A 24881-nucleotide genomic window follows, 5' to 3' on the forward strand; every position below is an offset into this window, starting at 1 on the left:
AGCCAGCCTACTAGGTAGAGTAGGCTCTGGTACCGGAACAGAAACCTCTACCTGCAGAAGAGGGTTTTCAGTTGGAACTTGTTTCAGAGGAAATCTTATCCGCAAACATAGCCTCCAGGTCTTGAATAAGAGCTGGGGGAAGATGAGCCATTTCCCTCTGACTATATTCTTGCCTGTGATGGAACTGGTATGTATGATGTGGATCTTTATAGAGTCCATCTCGCACTCCAAAATCAAACTTATTATTCTTTAATTATTTATGCAATTCGTTGTTGTGCAACATTGACCAAGTGTTCTAGTCTGAAAACACTTCTAAAATCATGACAAAATTAGGAGTCAGCGGGCAATCCCGCTGTCTGAGTGGTAATATTGTGCACACTTCTACTTGAACCTCCTCGGTTCTCTTCTGATATTCTCATAAACAATGATACTCCATTCAAAGTATTGTTCTTATTCCAATCATTGATATTTATTCAATCTTCATAATCATCAATGTAAATTCATTAACATATCCCATTTACCCAATGCATTTCGGGTCTATGGCGACCCTTCCTCTGGGGTCTCTGTGAGAAAAATCAAGGAGAATACTATCAGCCTCATAAACAACTCTGAGTTTATGACAACCACATGTTACGTTTTACATGAAAAATCGATTCTAAGACCATTACAGCAACATAACTCTAACTCACAGGCAGTTATATCTTATAATCACGTGAATCCATATCGATTGACCCAATGATCCCTGTCTGGCCAAACTCTCATTGCTGTTAATGTGAGCTCTATGCGTGCCCGTTAACGTAAAGATAACCGCTAAATAAAAATAACCGTTAACTTAAAAAAGCTTCTAGAGCTTAAGAAAAACCAGCGTTCGTGCTCAACTTACTGGGAGATGTAAACGTCCCGCGATTCAAACTCTCCTCCAATCCGCTAATCCCAACCACTAGGTGTGTGGCTGTTTTAAGCTATGTGCGCTAGGATTGGCTGTGCTTGCGATCACATGATCGCGATGTTAAACTGATGTAAACAACTACTCTGGCTTATAACTAATGAATCAGGCTATGAAACATTATAAAACATGCTTGTTATAGCCTACAAAGACAAGATAGCGCGCTGTTTAAAATAAATTTCAGAGAGCATAAGCGTTCGAAAAATATGAGAATCAAAAAAAAAAAAAAAAAAAAAAAAAAAAAAACATTCCACATCATGCTTGCAATTATGTGAATACAGTTCATGCAATTGAATAACTAAAAATCAAATGAGTTTCAACAGTGGAATAAACAAAAAATGAGTTACTAAGGTAAACATTCAGAAATGGTCGGCCATTTTGGGTAGGGTAAAATTATCGACATATGATGTTATGCAAAGGGATACTTTCAGCTCTCCCAAAGTGTATTTACAAGAAGCAGGATAATTCTATCCTGTCATTCAATCCATTAGGTTGTAAACTTCCCATCTTTTTAATCCAAAAATATTCGGATCTCAGTCTTTGTTTGTGAGAGTCTCTGTCTGGGTGCTGTTTGATAATTTCCAATATGGTGAAGCGTAATTGTGCAACATTATGTCCTGCTTCCAACCAATGTACAGTCAATGTAGATATCAAATTTTTCAACCGGATATTACTCTTGTGTTCTGTTATTCTGATTTTTATTTTCCGTTCAGTTTGGCCTATGTACAGTTTTCCACATGGGCACTTGATACCGTAAATAACGTTTTTAGTGTCACAGGTTCCAGAATGTAACAAGGCCACCTTTTTTCCAGTCATTGGATGTGTGAACATTTGTCCTACCATCACATTGTTACAATGTATGCAATTCTCGCATCTCTGCATACCTCTATGATTTTCTTCATTCTGTTTGATTTTCTTTTTCAGTAATTCTTTTATGTTTCTGGACCTATTGTATGCAAACGTTATCTGATTGGCGAATAGTGGTTCTAGATCTGGTTCTTGTGCTATGAGCGCCCAATGTTTCCTCATGATGTTAGCTATCTTCGTTGATTGTGTTGAATGTTTCAGAACACACACTGTCATTTTGGTTTCACTTCTCTCTTTTGTTACGAGTAAAGACTCTCTTTTCATATTCAAGACTTTGCTTTTAGATTCTTCCAGTAATGGTTTTGGGTAACCTCGTTGTAAATACTTATGGATCTGTTTGTCGATGGTGGTGAGTAGATCTTGAGGATCGGATGTAATCCTTTTTTGATGGATAAATTGAGACAATGGAAGATGTTTCTTCAGGGAATAATGGTGAAAGCTTTTATAGTGTAACCCACTGTTTCTGTCAGTTTCTTTGATATGTACGCTAGTTCTTATGTTTTGTTCAAGGTGGATTTTGACATCTAGAAATGCCAATTCTTTTTGGTCCATTAGGTAAGTGAATTTAATTCGATCATTAACTGCATTCAAACTTTGGATGTTACTGATTAGTTCTTCTTGTCTGCCCTTCCATATCAGGAAGATATTGTCAATGTATCGTTTAAATACCATTAACCCCGTTTTCCAGTTGGTATTCTGAAGTATATGATCATGCTCAAACTTTGCCATAAAGGTATTTGCGTAGGACGGCGCCCCCGCAAATCCCATGGAGGTCCCGCTGCATTGTTCATAGAAGTTATCCTCCCAGTTGAAATAACTGTGTAATAGTGCAAACTGCAGTAGTTCCAGCATCAACATTTTTTCTCCACCGCTCACTTCATTTTCAAGTAAACACCATTCCATTGCTTCAATTCCCTCACTATGTGGGATGGAAGTGTAAAGTGCTGTAACATCGATCGAACACAGCCATATCTCTTCGTTTGTTGGAATGTTCACTGTGGATAACATATTAAGAAATGAGGTGGTATCTTTGATGTGTGTACTCCATTTCTGTACTAAAGGTTGTAAGAACCAATATAGGTATTGACCCAGTGGTTCTGATAATGATCCACATGCAGAAACTATAGGTCTAAATGGAGGTCTTCTAGGATCCTTATGTATCTTTGGGAGCATGTAAAATTGGGGTCTCCTTGGATGTTTGGTATTCAGAAATTGATATGTCTTCAGAGAGATCCATTTCATCTCCAGGGCTTTATCCAAAATAGTTTTAAGTGTCATTCCAAAAGTTTCCGTCGGGTCCTGATCCAGCTTGTGATATATATTTTCATCTTGTAGGTGAGCCAGTACACTCTTTATAGTAGGTTGTATTAATCACCACTATCGCTCCCCCTTTGTCAGCCTTTATTATGGTGATATCATTGGCATCTCTTAAGGTTTGTAGAATTTCCCATTCTTTCCTAGAAAAATTACTGGTGGTACCACTGGAATAGTTGATTTTTTGAATTTCAGATGTTACAATTCGTTCATATGCATCTATGGTTTTATGCGAGGTAGGTGCACAAAAAGTGCTCTTAGGTCTAAGTTCTTTCAGATCAGTAGCTGGTCTTTCACTGGGTGGTAAGTTGTTGAAGAAATTCTTTAATCTCAAATTGCGCAAGAATTTATAAATTGATATTTCCGTTTCTTGGGCATTCGATTTATATCTTGGCACGAAGGTGAGACCTTTGTTTAATACTTTTGTTTGAGCCTCTGTTAGTTGTCCGTTTGATATATTGATAACTAAGTTGGTTTCTTTTTCTTTGATCTCAATTCCCTTTCCGCTTCCGTTTCTTTCACTTGTGTTTTTTCTTTTTCCTTTTCCCCTCCTTGTTTTGAGGGTTCTGTTGTTGTTATACTTGTTGAAGGGGCATTGTTTGCCGCCGGGCTGATGTCTAAAAAAGGCACTTTGTTTTGTTGGTCTTTGCTTTTGTCTTTCAATAAAGGTCTCCTGTTTTGTGCTGTGTCAGAATCGGACACCATACTTTCTTGCGATGAGCTGGCATTGGGTTGTGGTTGTTGCCATTTCCTTTGGTTATAAACTTCTGCCCAGCTATAAACTTCTTCAAGTTTATAATCTATTGTGTCTCTCCTGTATTTTTTGATCTGTCTGTCTTCAATTTCTTTAGCATACTTTTCCAGTTTTTTGTTGATTTCTTCAAGTGTGGCTGATAAGTCTTCAAATTGGTTCAACTCATTTTTTACATTTGCCAGTTCTTCTTCTATTGTTTTTAATTCTTTTGATAGCTCTTCCACGATCAACAAAATGAGATCCAGGCTGCATTTGTTCAAGATTTGGTACCATTTAGTTAGGAAAGCCTTGTTATTCCTGCATAACATAGGTTTAAGGGCTATTCTTAGCCCTCTGGGGATTAGTCGGTTCCTGTGGTAGTGTATTAAAGTTGTTGCATGCAGTCTTTGGTTTATTTCCCGTTTGCTTGCATATTCCAATTGTTTTAATAATTGATTCACCGTGCTCGGCTATGGGCTGAAAGCTCTGGTTTCCTTGATAAGACTATAGATTTCTTTTGCTTCCTCTGTAGTGTAAGCTAAGGTCTCTGCCTTGTTGGATGTAATCTGTGCTATTTCTTCCAAATTCATCTTTGCGGTGCTTAGATGGGGGGCAGACTGTAAATTGACTAAATCTTTATAGAGTCCATCTCGCACTCCAAAATCAAACTTATTATTCTTTAATTATTTATGCAGTTCGTTGTTGTGCAACATTGACCAAGTGTTCTAGTCTGAAAACACTTCTAAAATCATGACAAAATTAGGAGTCAGCGGGCAATCCCGCTGTCTGAGTGGTAATATTGTGCACACTTCTACTTGAACCTCCTCGGTTCTCTTCTGATATTCTCATAAACAATGATACTCCATTCAAAGTATTGTTCTTATTCCAATCATTGATATTTATTCAATCTTCATAATCATCAATGTAAATTCATTACTCAGGGCACTTCATGTTAACATATCCCATTTACCCAATGCATTTCGGGGAGGTTCAAGTAGAAGTGTGCACAATATTACCACTCAGACAGCGGGATTGCCCGCTGACTCCTAATTTTGTCATGATTTTAGAAGTGTTTTCAGACTAGAACACTTGGTCAATGTTGCACAACAACGAATTGCATAAATAATTAAAGAATAATAAGTTTGATTTTGGAGTGCAAGATGGACTCTATAAAGATTTAGTCAATTTACAGTCTGCCCCCCATCTAAGCACCGCAAAGATGAATTTGGAAGAAATAGCACAGATTACATCCAACAAGGCAGAGACCTTAGCTTACACTACAGAGGAAGCAAAAGAAATCTATAGTCTTATCAAGGAAACCAGAGCTTTCAGCCCACAGCCGAGCACGGTGAATCAATTATTAAAACAATTGGAATATGCAAGCAAACGGGAAATAAACCAAAGACTGCATGCGACAACTTTAATACACTACCACAGGAACTAACTAATCCCCAGAGGGTTAAGAATAGCCCTTAAACCTATGTTATGCAGGAATAACAAGGCTTTCCTAACTAAATGGTACCAAATCTTGAACAAATGCAGCCTGGATCTCATTTTGTTGATCGTGGAAGAGCTATCAAAAGAATTAAAAACAATAGAAGAAGAACTGGCAAATGTAAAAAATGAGTTGAACCAATTTGAAGACTTATCAGCCACACTTGAAGAAATCAACAAAAAACTGGAAAAGTATGCTAAAGAAATTGAAGACAGAAAGATCAAAAAATACAGGAGAGACACAATAGATTATAAACTTGAAGAAGTTTATAGCTGGGCAGAAGTTTATAACCAAAGGAAATGGCAACAACCACAACCCAATGCCAGCTCATCGCAAGAAAGTATGGTGTCCGATTCTGACACAGCACAAAACAGGAGACCTTTATTGAAAGACAAAAGCAAAGACCAACAAAACAAAGTGCCTTTTTTAGACATCAGCCCAGCGGCAAACAATGCCCCTTCAACAAGTATAACAACAACAGAACCCTCAAAACAAGGAGGGGAAAAGGAAAAAGAAAAAACACAAGTGAAAGAAACGGAAGCGGAAAGGGAATTGAGATCAAAGAAAAAGAAACCGACTTAGTTATCAATATATCAAACAGACAACTAACAGAGGCTCATACAAAAGTATTAAACAAAGGTCTCACCTTCGTGCCAAGATATAAATCGAATGCCCAAGAAACGGAAATATCAATTTATAAATTCTTGCGCAATTTGAGATTAAAGAATTTCTTCAACAACTTACCACCCAGTGAAAGACCAGCTACTGATCTGAAAGAATTTAGACCTAAGAGCACTTTTTGTGCACCTACCTCGCATAAAACCATAGATGCATATGAACGAATTGTAACATCTGAAATTCAAAAAATCAACTATTCCAGTGGTACCACCAGTAATTTTTCTAGGAAAGAATGGCAAATTCTACAAACCTTAAGAGATGCCAATGATATCACCATAATAAAGGCTGACAAAGGGGGAGCGATAGTGGTGATGAATACAACCTACTATAAAGAGAGTGTACTGGCTCACCTACAAGATGAAAATATATATCACAAGCTGGATCAGGACCCGATGGAAACTTTTGGAATGACACTTAATGAATATGCTACTTACCAGTATGCATCTGTTCTTGGCATGTAGGGCTGCTAACATTCATATCTTAGCATTAGATCGCCACCTAGTGTTGGGTCCGGATGATCGCACATTGTTGTCCTGGAAGAGTCTTCGAAGTATCCTGAGATGGGTGGCTCCTCCCCTGGACTACAGTGCGCATGGGCATCGGCTCCATCCCCAGATTGTTTTTCGCCATTGTGGCAGAGGATGGAGTGAAAAGTGTAAAGGATGTCCATGCTAATGATTGAATACAATAGTATATCTGCAGCTGCGACAGGCACCGGGGAGGAGGGTGGGCGATATGAATGTTAGCAGCCCTACATGCCAAGAACAGATGCATACTGGTAAGTAGCATATTCAGTTCGAGGCATGTGGGCTGCTAAATTCATATCTTAGCATAGAATACATAGCAGTCCCTCCATCAGCGGCGGTTGCCCGTGCCAGCTGCAGAAACCTGAAAAAGTGTCTTGAGAACAGCCTGTCCTACAGCCGCTTGCTGTTTGGAATGTACATCAACACAGTAGTGTTTTGTAAAGGTATGTGGTGTAATCCACGTGGCTGCTCTGCAAATGTCCTCTAGAGGAATGTTTCCAAGGAAAGCCATGGATGCCCCCAACTTGCGTGTGGAGTGTGCCTTTGGGGGTATTGTTAAAGTGCGCTTGGCTTTATGATAACAGATTTGAATGCACTTAACAATCCATCTGGCTATTCCTGCTTTGGAAATTGGGTTGCCTTTGTGTTGTGGTGAGAAGGCAACAAAGAGTTGTTTTGTCTTCCTAAAGTGTTGTGTCCTGTCTATGTAGTACATCAATGCCCTCCGTACGTCTAACGTATGGAGCATCCTTTCCGCCACTGTTTGTGGGTTCTGGAAGAATGCAGGCAAATCGATAGTTTGGTTGAGATGAAAATGTGACACCACCTTTGGAAGGAATTTGGGGTTAGTACGTAGTACTACCCTATTTGGATGAATCTGGATGAATGGCTCTTGTATCGTGAGTGCTTGCAACTCACTTACGCGTCTTAGTGACGTAATGGCAATTAGGAAAGCAACTTTCCACGTTAGGAATTGCAGTTCGCACGAGTGCATTGGCTCAAACGGTGGTCCCATCAGTCTGGTGAGGACCACATTGAGGTTCCACACGGGAGCTGGCGGTGTTCTTGGGGGAATGACTCGTTTCAGGCCTTCAAGGAACGCTTTAATGGCAGGCACCCTGAAGACTGAGAGATGCTGCCTATTTTGAAGGTAAGCTGCGATGGCGGATAGATGTATCCGAATAGAAGTGAACGCTAGTTTGCACTTATAAAGGTGTAACAGATAGCAAATGATGTTAGGGATAGATGCATCTAGCGGGTTTATGCCATTGTCTGCACAGTAGATGACAAAACGCTTCCATTTTGCGGCATAGCATGCTCTGGTTGACGGCTTCCTCGCCTCCTTGATGATGTTCATGCATTCAGGAGGTAGGTTTAGGTATCCAAACTCTAAGACTTCAGGAGCCAGATCGCTAGGTTGAGCTGTTGCGGATCTGGATGCTGAATTTCTCCATGGTTCTGCGTCAGAAGTCTGGGCGTGAGGCGCAGTCTTTGATGCGGGACCACTGAGAGTTCGAGGAACGTGGTGTACCATGCTTGGCGCGCCCACGTTGGAGCAACTAGGATGAGTGTCATGGAGTGTTGCCGTAGTTTCCTCGCCACCAGTGGTATCAGGGGTGTCGGGGGAAAAGCGTAAGCAAATTTGCCTGACCAGTTCATCCATATCGCATTGCCCTGCGATTGGGGGTGTGGGAACCTGGCGGCGAAGCTTTGGCATTTTGCGTTCTCCCTTGTGGCGAACAGGTCTATGTCTGGACGCCCCCACCTTTGGAAGTACGGCTGGAGTACCGATGGATGTATCTCCCACTCGTGCATTTGATGACTGTATCTGCTGAGCAGATCCGCCATCTGATTGTCCTTCCCCGGGAGGTGTTCTGCCATGAGGAAGATGTTCCTCTGAATGGCCCACTTCCACATGCTCTGAGCCAGGTGAGACAGCTGTGGTGAGTGGGTGCCCCCCTGTTTTTGGATGTAGTACATCGCGGTCATGTTGTCCGTCCGGACTAACACCACCTTGTTGCAGAGATGTACAATGAAGGACTTGAGTGCCATGAAGATCGCCATCAGTTCTAGATAGTTGATGTGCATCTTCTGTTGCTGCGTCGTCCATAGTCCCTGCACTGTGTAAGTGAGCAGGTGTGCTCCCCATCCCTGGAGAGATGCGTCCGTTGTCAGGATAACCTGTGGCACTGGCTCCTGGAACAGTCGGCCCTTGCAAAGGTTGTGTGGAGTCCACCAATGCAGAGAGTTGTATGCCCGACTGGTAACCAACACTAGGTCTGTTAATTGTCCCTGAGCCTGTGTCCACTGATTTGCTAAGCACTCCTGGAGCGGGCGCATATGCAACCGTGCGTGAGGGACTATGAAGATGCAGGAGGCCATCATGCCTATCAACTGCATGAACACTCTTGCTGGAAGTGAGTGTCCCGGTCTGAACTTCTGGATTAAAGACTGTATGCCGTCTATCCTGACCTGGTTTGGTTGTGCCGAGGCCGTCAGGGTATTGATTGTCGCACCCAGAAACTGCCGGACGTGTGCCGGCTGAAGGTGTGACTTCGGGTAATTCAACGAGAAACCCAGGTCGTGAAGGAGGTGAATGGTAGTCGACATGTCCGCGGCGCACTGCTGTTCCGACCTGGCTTGAACGAGCCAGTCGTCGAGGTAGGGGTAGACATGGATGTTCTGCCTCCTGAGGTGCGCCGCTACAGTCGCCAGACACTTGGTAAAGACCCTTGGGGCAGTTGTGACTCCGAAGGGTAGGACTTTGAACTGATAATGCGTGCCCTGGATAGTGAACCTGAGGTACTTTCTGTGGGACGGATGTAGCGGAATGTGGAAATAAGCATCCTTGAGATCCAAGGTTGCTAAGAAGTCTCCGTTGTTTAACATAGGAAGAATCTGTTGCAGTGTAAGCATGTGGAAATGCTCTGACAGTATGTACAGATTGAGGGGACGGAGATCCAGAATCGGTCTGAGAGATCCGTCCTTCTTTGGAATGAGGAAGTACAGGGAATAAACCCCTGTGCCTTCCTCCCCCACTGGCACGAGCTCGATTGCCCCTTTTTGCAGCATCACCAACACTTCCTGCTGCAATAAGTGCAAGTGCTCTGCGGACATAGGTCTTTGCCTTGGTGGAATGTTGGGTGGAGTGGATTTCAACTCTAGACAATAACCGTACTGGATAAGCTGTCGCACCCACCTGTCTGTGGTGATGTTGATCCAGACGGGCAGGAACTGCTGTATTCTCCCCCCGACAGGTGTTAAATGGTCGGGGGGCAGTGACAGAGAGTCACTGGTTGCTCGGGGCAGAGGAGCGTGAATTGTTGCCTCCCTTGCCACGTCCTTTGTTGCTGTTTCCCCTGTAGCCCCTCTTGTTTTGTTTGGGGTACGAGGACTGTGCTCCACCTCTAGGGAACTGTGACTGTTGACCCATCTGTCCTCTGGTGACTCCACGGGCACCTGAGCGACGAAAATTATTGCCACGAAACTGCTGAGATTGTAGGGCCCCCATCGATTTAGCGGTTTCAGTGTCCTTTTTAATCTTTTCCAGGGTGGTGTCAACATCTGGACCAAACAGTCTATCCGGATTGACTGGTTGATTAAGTATGGTTGTTTGAATGTCAGGTTTGAACCCCGATATGCGGAGCCAAGCCTGTCTTCTGAGCATGACACTGGTGTTAATGGCCCTAGCGGCTGTGTCCGCGACATCAAGTGCGCACTTTATGGCCGCGTTGGAGATCAGTTGTCCTTCTTGTATAATCATTTTGGTGCCCTCTTGAAACTGCGGAGGCAGGTGTTCTACAATCTGCTCTAGTGTGTCGTAATGTGATCTATCATAACGTGCCAGTAGTGCCTGTGTATTTGCAATACGCCAGAAATTGGCAGCCTGTGCAGCCACTCTTTTTCCTCCTGCCTCTAGCACTTTGGACTCCTTATCCGGGGGAGGAGCTTCACCCGTTGTTTGGGAGTTGGCCCTCTTGCGTGCGTTTGCTACCACCAAGGAGTCAAGCGGCAACTGTCCTCGAATGTATGCAGGGTCTGCAGGCGCTGGTCTGTACTTTTTTTCAATACGTGGGTTGACCACCCTCGCCCTGGTAGGCTCTTTAAAGATGTCCGCAGCATGCTTGAGGACCCCTTTGAGCATAGGCAGGGTCTTTACATTTCTTTCCGAAACTGAAAATGTGTCGAATAGAAAGTCCTCCTCAACTGGGTCAGCATGCATGTCCACATCATGATTAGCAGCTGCCCTCTCAATGAGTGCATGAAAACCTGCAGAATCCTCCGTAGGGGATGCACGTGTACTGAAAGTCTGTGGGTCTTGCCCCACATCTTGGGTGCCTTGGTCCCCAATGCCATAATAAGAATCTGGCTGTGCATCAGGTTCATTTACTGGGAACGTGTATTGTTCATCTTCACCATAGCCCTCACTTTCAGAGTGGTCTGGAGACGGTGTTGGGCTCCGTCCCAGAGGAGGCTGGATAGGTTCCATGAGGCCTGAGGCGTCCTGTGGAAACTTTTTCTTCTTTAGGGGAATGACGTAGGATTCCACCGGCTGCGAAGTGATCTTCCTTTTATAAAGGGTTAACTTCCCCGTGTCCGCGTCTATGAAACACTCCGAATCCTCTTCAGGGTCGAGCACTTGACCCGAAGATGTCTCTGCCGTAGAAGATTCCGACTTCTTTGGCGTCGATTTCGAGGAAAAGGCCTTTGGCACCACTTTTGGCGGTAGAAGGAAGAGGAGCTTACTTGCCGGCTTGACCGGGACGTCTGCCGCCTTCTGCGTCGATGGCGTTGGCGTCGACGAAGAAAAAGCCTTGTCTTTAATTCTTTGTAGTGAAGCAGCCACGAGAGATGCGTCGGTGACCGATGTCTTTGGCACCGACGAGGTGGCCTTGCCTTCGGATGCGACGTTCCGTTGGTCTTTTGGAGGGATGGACGGCGCCGACCCCGAGTCCCTGGAGCGATGCGCAGATGTCCCCGTTGGAGCCGGGGCTGTGTCGGTTGCCTTGGCAGGCTTCGCCGGCGCCGGCGCGCTTGTCTTGTGCGTGCCACCCTTTTTAGAGGATCTCTCCTCCGGCGCCGATTTCGACCCAGTGGAATCGCCGTGTTTCTTCGACTTCTGCGGACCGGAGGTCGACGGAGTCGATGAGGCCGCCTGTTTATTTGTTTTTGCTGTTGCGACCGCCATCTTAGGGACGATTGAGTCCTTAACTTTCGGTTTCGGGTCGGCCATTTTAGGTGCAGTCGAGACCGTTGCTTTCAGTTTCGGTTTCGAAACCCTCGGCGCAGCAAGTATGTCCGTGGCCGGGCCGGCAGGCGGGGCCGTGGCTTGCGCTACAGGGTCTTGGGTAAGGCCGACAGGCGATCCCGCGACCCTCTCCTGATGTTCGTCAACTTCGGGGCATAGCTCGTCCCCTGAGCTATCTTCCTCGGCCCCATAAACCATAACGTCGTCCCCTACCTCGTCGACGTATTCAAGGCCTTGACCCACGACTCCGTCGTCGTCATATTCCGGATCAGCCTCGACCTCCGTCTCAGGCGGGGAGATTTGAAGATGATGGCTCTGGTCCTCTTCTTCTTGGTCGCCGAAGATGTTATCTGGATCCGGGGCCGCCTGTTTGGCCACAAGGCGCACTGCGCGCCGAATCGTGAGAGTTTTCTTCGACCTGAACTTCGCACAGGCCCGGCAACTTCCTTCGTCATGGTCTGGCGAAAGGCACTTATTACAGACCGGGTGTACGTCTATATGTGGGTATTTGGACCCACAGAGCGGACAGAGTTTAAACGGACTCCGCTCCATGTTGGGAACTTAGTGTCGAGTCGCGATGAGAAGGCCTCGATGTCCGAAGAGTAGTAAAAAACTCCGGTGATTCCGGCTCCGAGAGACGGAAGAACTCGAGACCGTACGCAAACAATACCGACGTAAAGAACCCAAAGCCTTTTGGCCGTAAAAAGTGATGTTTATTCGGTTCCGACGGAGAGACGTCGAGACCGCATCCGAACCCAATGGCGGAAAAAAACAATCTGGGGATGGAGCCGATGCCCATGCGCACTGTAGTCCAGGGGAGGAGCCACCCATCTCAGGATACTTCGAAGACTCTTCCAGGACAACAATGTGCGATCATCCGGACCCAACACTAGGTGGCGATCTAATGCTAAGATATGAATTTAGCAGCCCACATGCCTCGAACAACTATTTTGGATAAAGCCCTGGAGATGAAATGGATCTCTCTGAAGACATATCAATTTCTGAATACCAAACATCCAAGGAGACCCCAATTTTACATGCTCCTAAAGATACATAAGGATCCTAGAAGACCTCCATTTAGACCTATAGTTTCTGCATGTGGATCATTATCAGAACCACTGGGTCAATACCTAGATTGGTTCTTACAACCTTTAGTACAGAAATGGAGTACACACATCAAAGATACCACCTCATTTCTTAATATGTTATCCACAGTGAACATTCCAACAAACGAAGAGATATGGCTGTGTTCGATCGATGTTACAGCACTTTACACTTCCATCCCACATAGTGAGGGAATTGAAGCAATGGAATGGTGTTTACTTGAAAATGAAGTGAGCGGTGGAGAAAAAATTTTGATGCTGGAACTACTGCAGTTTGCACTATTACACAGTTATTTCAACTGGGAGGATAACTTCTATGAACAATGCAGCGGGACCTCCATGGGATTTGCGGGGGGCGCCGTCCTACGTAAATACCTTTATGGCAAAGTTTGAGCATGATCATATACTTCAGAATACCAACTGGAAAACGGGGTTAATGGTATTTAAACGATACATTGACGATATCTTCCTGATATGGAAGGGCAGACAAGAAGAACTAATCAGTAACATCCAAAGATTGAATGAAGTTCATGATCGAATTAAATTCACTTACCTAATGGACCAAAAAGAATTGGCATTTCTAGATGTCAAAATCCACCTTGAACAAAACATAAGAACTAGCGTACATATCAAAGAAACTGACAGAAACAGTGGGTTACCCTATAAAAGCTTTCACCATTATTCCCTGAAGAAACATCTTCCATTGTCTCAATTTATCCGTCAAAAAAGGATTACATCCGATCCTCAAGATCTACTCACCACCATCGACAAACAGATCCATAAGTATTTACAACGAGGTTACCCAAAACCATTACTGGAAGAATCTAAAAGCAAAGTCTTGAATATGAAAAGAGAGTCTTTACTCGTAACAAAAGAGAGAAGTGAAACGAAAATGACAGTGTGTGTTCTGAAACATTCAACACAATCAACGAAGATAGCTAACATCATGAGGAAACATTGGGCGCTCATAGCACAAGAACCAGATCTAGAACCACTATTCGCCAATCAGATAACGTTTGCATACAATAGGTCCAGAAACATAAAAGAATTACTGAAAAAGAAAATCAAACAGAATGAAGAAAATCATAGAGGTATGCAGAGATGCGAGAATTGCATACATTGTAACAATGTGATGGTAGGACAAATTTTCACACATCCAATGACTGGAAAAAAGGTGGCCTTGTTACATTCTGGAACCTGTGACACTAAAAACGTTATTTACGGTATCAAGTGCCCATGTGGAAAACCGTACATAGGCCAAACTGAACGGAAAATAAAAATCAGAATAACAGAACACAAGAGTAATATCCGGTTGAAAAATTTGAAATCTACATTGACTGTACATTGGTTGGAAGCAGGACATAATGTTGCACAATTACGCTTCACCATATTGGAAATTATCAAACAGCACCCAGACAGAGACTCTCACAAACAAAGACTGAGATCCGAATATTTTTGGATTAAAAAGATGGGAAGTTTACAACCTAATGGATTGAATGACAGGATAGAATTATCCTGCTTCTTGTAAATACACTTTGGGAGAGCTGAAAGTATCCCTTTGCATAACATCATATGTCGATAATTTTACCCTACCCAAAATGGCCGACCATTTCTGAATGTTTACCTTAGTAACTCATTTTTTGTTTATTCCACTGTTGAAACTCATTTGATTTTTAGTTATTCAATTGCATGAACTGTATTCACATAATTGCAAGCATGATGTGGAATTTTATTTTTTTTGATTCTCATATTTTTCGAACGTTTATGCTCTCTGAAATTTATTTTAAACAGCGCGCTATCTTGTCTTTGTAGGCTATAACAAGCATGTCTTATAATGTTTCATAGCCTGATTCATTAGTTATAAGCCAGAGTAGTTGTTTACATCAGTTTAACATCGCGATCATGCGATCGCAAGCACAGCCAATCCTAGCGCACATAGCTTAAAACAGCCACACACCTAGTGGTTGGGATTAGCGGATTGGAGGAGAGTTTGAATCGCGGGATGTTTACATCTCCCAGTAAGTCGAGCACGAACGCTGGTTTTTCTTAAGCTCTAGAAGCTTTTTTAAGTTAACGGTTATTTTTATTTAGCGGTTATGTTTATGTTAACGGGCACGCATAGAGCTCACATTAACAGCAATGAGAGTTTGGCCAGACAGGGATCATTGGGTCAATCGATATGGATTAACGTGATTATAAGATATAACTGCCTGTGAGTTAGAGTTATGTTGCTGTAATGGTCTTAGAATCGATTTTTCATGTAAAACGTAACATGTGGTTGTCATAAACTCAGAGTTGTTTATGAGGCTGATAGTATTCTCCTTGATTTTTCTCACAGAGACCCCAGAGGAAGGGTCGCCATAGACCCGAAATGCATTGGGTAAATGGGATATGTTAACATGAAGTGCCCTGAGTAATGAATTTACATTGATGATTATGAAGATTGAATAAATATCAATGATTGGAATAAGAACAATACTTTGAATGGAGTATCATTGTTTATGAGAATATCAGAAGAGAACCGAGGAGGTTCAAGTAGAAGTGTGCACAATATTACCACTCAGACAGCGGGATTGCCCGCTGACTCCTAATTTTGTCATGTATGATGTGGAGCCATACATTGCTCATGGTAATAATGCTCCTCTTGGTAATTATCGTCCTAGTCAGTGTCTTGGCACTTAACGTTGAGCTGAGATGGACTATGAGCCACTCTATATGGATCATCCTCATCTTCGTCCTCATCCTCCATTAAGCCCTCTAATAGATGGGATGGTGGTAGAGGAGACATTTTACTATAGTCGAGAAAAGGCCTCTGAATTGTCTTTATTTGATAAACTCTCGTCGACTGGGGCATCAACGGTACGGAAATATGGATGTTAGAATGTCTCTCGTCGACGGTTCAGTCGTCGACGGTTGTAGGATCACAGGCATATTCATAGACAATGTCGTCTGCGGTATTGTGTTTGATGTCTCCCTTGTCTACGGTGTTGTCGTTGATGTCTCTCCCGACGACGGTGTGGTCGACGGCGTAGTTGGAATCTTCACCGATGGTAGCCTCGCCGTCGGCTTCTTCGTCGACGGGCTTCGAAGATGGTCTTGTTGAGATAGTAATCCTGCAGCTTAAAGATGCGGAAGCATATCAGCGCTTCCACAAAAAGAGTCAACTTTCACTTGAAGACCTTGCGAAAACTTAAACCTTTTCTGCCAGCCTTCGATTTAAAACAAGCAGCTCAAGCTTTAGTATTACCTAGAGTGGAATATGGGGCGGTACCTTATGCGGCCTCCCAAGGGCATTATCAGCCTTACTAAGAGCCACTATCAACTCAGCTGCGAGACTCATCACAGGCTCAAAGAGAAACTCTCACATATCCCCTAACCTCCGATCCCTCACCGGCTACAGTTTGAAGCTAGAATTCATCCTAAAATCGCCCGTATGACTAACAAGGCCCTTCACCACAACTCCCCGCATTACCTTGCTCAAAAGCTGGAGCTCTCTTCTGGAAGCAGACCCTCCAAGACACTTTCTAAAACCCCAACGATTTGCCAAGAAAAAAACCTATACTCGTTCATTCTTGGGTATGGCTCCCAGGATCTGGAACGCTTTGCCCACTGAAACAAGAACAAACCAGTCATTAGCCTCCTTCAAAAAAGAAGTGAAAGCGATCCTCATGGCGCAATTCACGTATACTTTGGCAGTTCTGCTAGCCTCCTGTATATTACACCTATCTTTGCCTCTGTGCTCAATAGCGGTCATTTGATCCCTCAAGATAGTGGACTGTACTTGTATAAGCTATGTAACACTGCTTTGCATATCGCTTGCTTTACTACTTTTGTTTTCTCTTACATTTGAATTGTAAAGCACTCTGGTACTCGCAAGAGTCTTGTTCGCGCTATATAAAATCTTCAAAACAAAATAAAATAAAAATAAATAAGACGAAATAGGAGATAAAATAGCTGTCAAAATAGTCGCCGTCGATATAACACATACCATCAACGATGTGGTGAAAGTCATCGTTGACACAGATTTTTTGTTTTTTACTCACAGATTCTAAAGAAGATGATCTTCGATGCTCTGTGAGTGGAGTCGAAGGCGGAGAAGGATGCTGGCTCAGATGAGGTTTTAGAACTCCTCTCTTTGTGAAGAGATTTTTCCTGGGAAGTTTTCTGATGTTTTCTTCCCTCACCTGAGGAGCCTTCTTGATATCTAGCCCTCTTTGCTAGATGTGGAAGCTCGGTCCTCTTCCTCAGCTGAAGGACGTTCTTTAGATTTGAGCCATAAAAGTAATCCTCAGAGTCTGGCTGGGAATGGTAGGCAGATCGTTAGCCTCATGTTTGGGGTAGAGCCAATAAAGACAACCTTTATGAAGATCATCAACAGGGATCCTCTTCTTCCCACAGGTCCTGAAGGAGCGGAAGAGGCCCTTCTGGTCAGACATAGTTGCTTGAAGAGTTGAAGAGAAGAAAACTGAGAAGCACTCAGGGAGACTCCCTTCCACACGACGTGCGGTGAAAAATCTGAGGAGAACTGCTTCTATTGGGAGTGTTCTAGAAGGTGCTGATGGCGGATTGGTTGGAGCTGACTATTGGTCCTTTTCCTCTTTTGGCCTATTTGTTATTTATGGCACTACTTTTGTATTTTACCGTGGGACCCCGATCTCGGCGACGGAGAATGATTCAGGGCTCCCAATACAAATCAATAGAGAATGAAGATTTCGAACAAAGGCTGCAGGCTTGGAGCACAAAAGCTGGATGGAGGGAACCAGTGGCTCTGGAGGTAAGCTGGGGTGTTTAGGAGCTCAGGGACACCTTCGGTTGAGCTCACCAAGGCCGGAGGTTGTGGGTGCACCGGAGCTAGTCACGGTTGGTGGGACTATGTGTTAAGGTTGCAGGCGTTGTCGTGGAATCAAGGAAAGGTCATTCTGGGGTGGACTTGAGCTCAGGACCGCTAGGGAACCTTGTAGGGATTGGTGGGCCACTCTGACTTGGGCAAGAAGAATTGCGGCAGAGGTAGGTCACGCGGTCTGGCAGTGCGGTTTAGCAGGCCACTGGAGCTCTTGGTGTTGGTTTCTTTGTGAACAGGGCCGCTGTCCTTGGAAGTTCCTGGTCTTTGGGGAAGGCAGGCAGTCCTCCAGGGTTGGGGAGGTCGCTGGTCCTACAGGACGAGTTGATTTTTGCAGTAGGTTTCTCTGAGGACTGCAGACAGGCCGGAAGGCACTTGGGCCAAGTTAGTTGTCGTCTGGAGGTTTTACCGCTGGTACATCTCTTTGGTCCTTCCTCTTTACTTCGCCAGTTACCGTAGAATCAAGGTTCAGGGGTGCCCCTAAATACTCAATTTAGGGGTGTTACAGGTTCTGGCAGGTATTACCCAATGGGCTACTTACCTTTAGGGTGACTACATACTTTGTATGTCCATTACCTTTAGGGAGGGGGCATAACCCTAATCCTATTGGCTGAAACCCTCACAACCAATATGGAAGCATTTTGAAGGAGGGGGCCGCTTCAGCTCAGAACACCGTAGGGGTGGTCCTGGCAGAGGGGGATACACATCTCCTGCTTACTAATTTTCCCGCCGACCTTGCAGCTACATGCAGGGCTTGGTCAGGCGGACATATCCACTTGCTGAAGAGGCCCTGGCTAGCACAACAAAGGGCAGAAGCCTTTGAGGCTCACCAACCTTGAATGCTATTCCTGCTTGGGGGTAGGTGTGAAGCACCTCCACCCACAGCAGACTGTTTCATTCCCACTAGAGCACCTCAGGGGGTTATAAACATGTCTGGTAGTGGCAGTCTGGTGCAGACCAGTCAGCCACACACTAGCGGTTGGTTTGGTTTTCAGGGGGCACCTCTGAGATGTACTCTGAGTTCACTTATTAATGAATACAACTCCCGCATCAGTGTGGGCTCATTATTCTGAGATGTTTGGTACCAAACATTTTGTGATCCGGTGAAGCCATCACGGAGCTGTAGAACTCATATTGACAAGCTTCCAGCCCATGGCTTCCCTATGCACTTTTAATGTCTAAGAATGGACTTGGACACTATTGGGGCGTATCTGCTCATGCAGTTAAGCCCTCTCAAGAGGTAGAGTGCACCTTGCCTTAGGGCTGGAAGGCCGGCTCTAGGGGTGACTGACCAATGCCTCTTGAGGTGCTGGCAGGCCTGGCACACAGGGATGTGTGCCAGGTTGACTCTTCATTTTTAGCTGTACCAAAACTGGCAGGCTGGTGCAGCAGTGTGCATGTGTATGGTGAGGGGTATCTGAGGGTGCCATAATACATGCTGCAGCCCTTAGGGACCCTTCTTGGGTCACAATGCTCTTGGTAACACTGGTACCTTTTACAAGGGACTTACTTACATATGGGCCAGAGGTATTCAAATTGTGGAAACAAAAGTACAGTTTTGGAAACGAACACAGGCACTGGGAACCGGATTGGTAGGGATCCAGGGCACATTCAGTTAAAGTTGCATTCAGAATCAGGCAATAAGCAGGGGGTGAGCATGCAAAAAGGAGCCTTTTCCAACATAAATAAAAACATCAGTGAAATTTTCCTATACATTACTCACATGGCTGACCATGTTGCTATCTTTAAGTAAATCAAAATAAATAAATGAACTCTTCCAGGTATCAAGCTACAAAATATCAACGTGGATGGCTGTCTAGAGATATACAGGCTTTCATTCTCAAAGTGACTGTCTATACTTCATCCCCTATTGCAATCCGTGGGTATTTTAAATACTATCTTCCAGTTGACATTCAACACTCACGTCATTGGCCACTCCGGTGTGGATTAGATCACGCAGAAATTTCATGACACTGCAGTTGGCATCCCGATGGTCTAAGGTGGTTGAGGCGATAGCCCACTGCAGGATGTGTATCACCACCTGACTACGCAACAGGGTGATGGGGCTGCGCTGGACAAACCTTCAGCATAAAAGAGGGAGAGAAGGCAGCAAGTGAAACCAATGATGGAGAAGAAAACAATTAAGAGCATTTTACATAGTTTTATAAGCACTTATTTCACTTTTACATAATTGTAGTGACAGCAGTTCACAAAATGTTGACAATAGTCTTGAATACGGTTCAGTGGGCTGAACACATTCAGCAAAGAATCTAGCCAAACGATCTTTAAACTTGGGAGGAAATGAAATTTATTATTTTATTTAAAACATTTGTATAGCGCAGCTGTCACCTGGCAGGTATCATGGTGCTGAGAGATTACTCCTAAGATGGTAAGTATCGGGAGACTGGGAACGGGTTGTTGGAGGGGGATTTAAGGAAAAAGCCAAGTTTTGATCCGCTTTCTGAATGGAAGAAGTTGCGATGTTTGGCGAATGTCGACAGGCAAACTGTTCCAGAGTTTAGCGGCTGCCACTCTGAAGGATCTTCCCCCCGTCCTGACCTTGTTGAATCTAGGCACAATGACAAGGCAGGCCGAGGCGGATCGGAGAGTTCTGGTGGGGGTGTACCAGTTAAACATTTTTTGTAGGGATCTAGGGCCAGCTCCGTGCAGAGCTTTAAAAACAAGGCAGAGTGCTTTGAAAGCTACGCGTTGCTTCAGAGGGAGCCAGTGTAACTCGGCTAGGGCTGCTGTGGCCGAGGATCTCCTGGTCCAACCGAGGGCTAGTTTGGCGGCGGCCGACTGGACTCTTTGGAGTCTGTCCAGCAGAACAACTGGGGATTCGAGCAGAAGTGCATTGCAATAGTCAAGGCGACTAAGGATGGTACACCTGACTATTAGTGCTCGTGCCTGAGCGGGAAGAAGTGGCATGATCTTGCGTAGAGGGCGCAGTAGGGCCGAGCAGGTGGAGACTGTTTTTGTGAAAGGCAAAGCAAGTTGAAAGGAGAACATTTGAAAGTTTATTGAGGGGAATTTGAGTTCATCAACAATAATTAGGTGTTGGTGGAGCATGATTGGGAAACAACATTATTAGAGGAGATGTTATAGAGGTCAAAAAACCAGAACAGTGACCGGGAAAGCCTGTGAAGTGGCAGGACTTGACTTGGAAGCAGAGGAAAGGCATAAAGAAAGGAAAAAATACATTGCAAATTCTTATAAAAAGATACTTGATGTATGCCTTACACTAAACTACACATGCGTTACAAAAAGAGGGAAAAGACTTAGCCATACCACTTGTGGCACAATATATTTAGGTATATAATATCTACACACATTGTACGAGAGTGGCCCTCCTGATTAAGGTGTTATTCATTTATTTATTTATAAAGCAGGACATTCATCCCGTGAGATATGACGGCAATAAGAACGGACTACTGGTAAGTAGGGTCTGAGAAGTTGATGGAGGTAATATTAGTCTTTGGGGAATAGGTATGTTTTCAGTTTTTTCCTGAAGGTGTTGCATTCTTTAATCAGCCGGAGTTCAACTGGAAGATCATTCCAGTGCATTGCTGCGAGATGTGAGAAGGTGCGGCCACCTTCCCTGGACTATTACATCCTTTTTGTTTTGGCGAGTGCTTGGTGTTGTGAGCTTATTGGTCTGATGGGAGTGTAGAATCGTATTTTATTCTGAAGTAACTTGGGGCCTGTGTCATGGAGTTTTTTGTGGGCATGCCCTAAGAGCTTGAAGCACAAGTTACTTACCTTCGGTAACGATATATCTGTAAGAAACAGTAGTTCGTGTTAGATTCCTTGCCTTATAATATCCCCAGGTGTCAGACTGGATACAGAAAGTTTTGCCTAGCAGTACCCCTGCGTGTTGGTAGGCGTTGTCTGCGGCTCCGCATCCGTTGTCGGCGCCGGAATGATGTCGGAGTACTTGGACGCCGCCCTCAGTTCTTATACACAGCTTTTCCACGCCAGAAACAGCCATGATAAAAACCGACACTGGTGCCATGAAACTAGGGCCCTCAAAGGGAAGAACCTTAACCCTAGATATCGGTTCGCAGAATGGGGAGGAAAGGTGAGGCGGTAAGGAACCTAACACTAACTACCGTTTCTTACAGATATATAGTTACCGAAGGTAAGTAACTTGTGCATCTGAAAGAAACCGGTTAGTGTTAGATTCCTTACCTTAGAATAGATACACAGGAATACCAACCCCGGTGGTGGGTCTGCGAACCAATGATCACACCAGAAAGTCCTGGAGAACAGAACGGCCGAAAAAGCCATCTCTCCAGACTTGGCGCAAAAGTTACTTACCTTCGGTAACGATATATCTGTAAGAAACAGTAGTTAGTATTAGATTCCTTACCTTAGAATATGCTCAAGCGTCAGACTGGAAACTGAAACTTTTGCGTAGCAGTACCCCTGCGTGTCGGTAGGCGTTGTCTGCGGCTCCATGTCCGTTGTCGTTTTTTGCCGGGATGAATCGCCGGAGTACTTAGACGCCGCCCTCGTGCGCTGACATCAGTTCTTATACACAGCTTTTCCGCGCCAGAAACGCAGAGCCATGATAAAAAACAACACTGGTGCCATGAAACTAGGACCCTGAAAGGGGATGACCTTAACCCTAGATATCGGTTCGCAGAATGGGTAGGATGGGTGGGGCGGTAAGGAATCTAATACTAACTACTGTTTCTTACAGATATATCGTTACCAAAGGTAAGTAACTTGTGCATGTGAAAGAGACACCTTAGTGATAGATTCCTTACCTTAGAATAGATACCCCAGCAATACCAACCCCGGTGGTGGGTCTGCGAACAAATAATCACACCAGAAAGTCCTGGAGGACTGAACGGCCAAAGAAGCCATCCCTCCGGACTTGGCTGTCCAGGCAATAGTGTCTTGCAAACGTTTCTAGCGAGGCCCACGTAGCCGCCTGGCAAATGTCCTGCAAGGGCACTCCTTGGCCCAAGGCCGTTGTAGTCGCTGTGGCCCGAGTGGAATGAGCCCTCAGCCCAACAGGGGGTTCCTTCTTAGCCAAGGAGTAACACGCCTGGATACACAAGATGATCCACCGCAAGATGGTCCGCTTGTGCTCCGCTTTCCCCTTCTTAGCGCCCACGTAACCAACAAAGTTGGTCATCCACCCGGAACTGGCGTGTGAGATCCAGCTAGAACGAGAGCGCACGTTTTGTGTCTAGACGGTGGAGTATTGAATATGCTACTTACCAGTATGCATCTGTTCTTGGCATGTAGGGCTGCTAACATTCATATCTTAGCATTAGATCGCCACCTAGTGTTGGGTCCGGATGATCGCACATTGTTGTCCTGGAAGAGTCTTCGAAGTATCCTGAGATGGGTGGCTCCTCCCCTGGACTACAGTGCGCATGGGCATCGGCTCCATCCCCAGATTGTTTTTCGCCATTGTGGCAGAGGATGGAGTGAAAAGTGTAAAGGATGTCCATGCTAATGATTGAATACAATAGTATAACTGCAGCTGCGACAGGCACCGGGGAGGAGGGTGGGCGATATGAATGTTAGCAGCCCTACATGCCAAGAACAGATGCATACTGGTAAGTAGCATATTCAGTTCGAGGCATGTGGGCTGCTAAATTCATATCTTAGCATAGAATACATAGCAGTCCCTCCATCAGCGGCGGTTGCCCGTGCCAGCTGCAGAAACCTGAAAAAGTGTCTTGAGAACAGCCTGCCCAACAGCCGCTTGCTGTTTGGAATGTACATCAACACAGTAGTGTTTTGTAAAGGTATGTGGTGTAATCCACGTGGCTGCTCTGCAAATGTCCTCTAGAGGAATGTTTCCTAGGAAAGCCATGGATGCCCCCAACTTGCGTGTGGAGTGTGCTTTTGGGGGTATTGTTAAAGTGCGCTTGGCTTTATGATAACAGATTTGAATGCACTTAACAATCCATCTGGCTATTCCAGCTTTGGAAATTGGGTTGCCTTTGTGTTGTGGTGAGAAGGCAACAAAGAGTTGTTTCGTCTTCCTAAAGTGTTGTGTCCTGTCTATGTAGTACATCAATGCCCTCCGTACGTCTAACGTATGGAGCATTCTTTCCGCCACCGTTTGTGGGTTTTGGAAGAATGCCGGCAAATCGATAGTTTGGTTGAGATGAAAATGTGACACCACCTTTGGAAGGAATTTGGGGTTAGTACGTAGCACTACCCTATTTGGATGAATCTGAATGAAAGGCTCTTGTATTGTGAGCGCTTGCAGCTCACTAACACGCCTTAGTGACGTGATAGCAATCAGGAAAGCAACTTTCCACGTTAGGAACTGCAGTTCACACGAGTGCATTGGCTCAAATGGTGGTCCCATCAGTCTGGTGAGGACCACATTGAGGTTCCACACCGGAGCTGGCGGTGTTCTTGGGGGAATGACTCGTTTCAGACCTTCAAGAAACGCTTTAATGGCAGGCACCCTGAAGACTGAGAGGTGCTGCCTATTTTGAAGGTAAGCTGCGATGGCGGATAGATGTATCCGAATAGAAGTGAACGCTAGCTTGCACTTATAAAGGTGTAACAGATAGCAAATGATGTTAGGGATAGATGCATCTAGCGGGTTTATGTCATTGTCTGCACAGTAAATGACAAAACGTTTCCATTTTGCGGCATAGCATGCCCTGGTTGACGGCTTCCTCGCCTCCTTGATGATGTTCATGCATTCAGGAGGTAGGTTGAGGTATCCAAACTCTAAGACTTCAGGAGCCAGATCGCTAGGTTGAGCTGTTGCGGATCTGGATGCTGAATTTCTCCATGGTTCTGCATCAGAAGTCTGGGCGTGAGGCGCAGTCTTTGATGCGGCACCACTGAGAGTTCGAGGAACGTGGTGTACCAGGCTTGGCGCGCCCACGTTGGAGCAACTAGGATGAGTGTCATCGAGTGTTGCCTTAGTTTTCTCGCCACCAGTGGTATCAGAGGTGTCGGGGGAAAAGCGTAAGCAAATTTGCCTGACCAGTTCATCCATATCGCATTGCCCTGCGATTGGGGGTGTGGGAACCTGGCGGCGAAGCTTTGGCATTTTGCGTTCTCCCTTGTGGCGAACAGGTCTATGTCTGGACGACCCCACCTTTGGAAGTACGGCTGGAGTACCGATGGATGTATCTCCCACT

The 24881-nt window shown here is 44.9% G+C and overlaps 1 protein-coding gene across 2 annotated transcripts in view; it reads right to left on the minus strand.

Annotated features, from left to right (window-relative positions):
• Positions 1–24881, minus strand: part of TNPO3 (transportin 3) — a 1270791-nt gene that overhangs the window by 242693 nt on the left and 1003217 nt on the right. For both annotated transcript variants that reach the window (XM_086918869.1, XM_086918868.1), the window contains exon 19: positions 19676–19832. In XM_086918869.1, coding sequence (XP_086774995.1) covers positions 19676–19832 — 157 coding nt within the window. The remainder of the gene's footprint in view (positions 1–19675; positions 19833–24881) is intronic.

This window comes from Lissotriton vulgaris, chromosome 1_1 (genome assembly GCF_964263255.1).
Source record: "Lissotriton vulgaris chromosome 1_1, aLisVul1.2, whole genome shotgun sequence".
NCBI lineage: Eukaryota > Metazoa > Chordata > Amphibia > Caudata > Salamandridae > Lissotriton > Lissotriton vulgaris.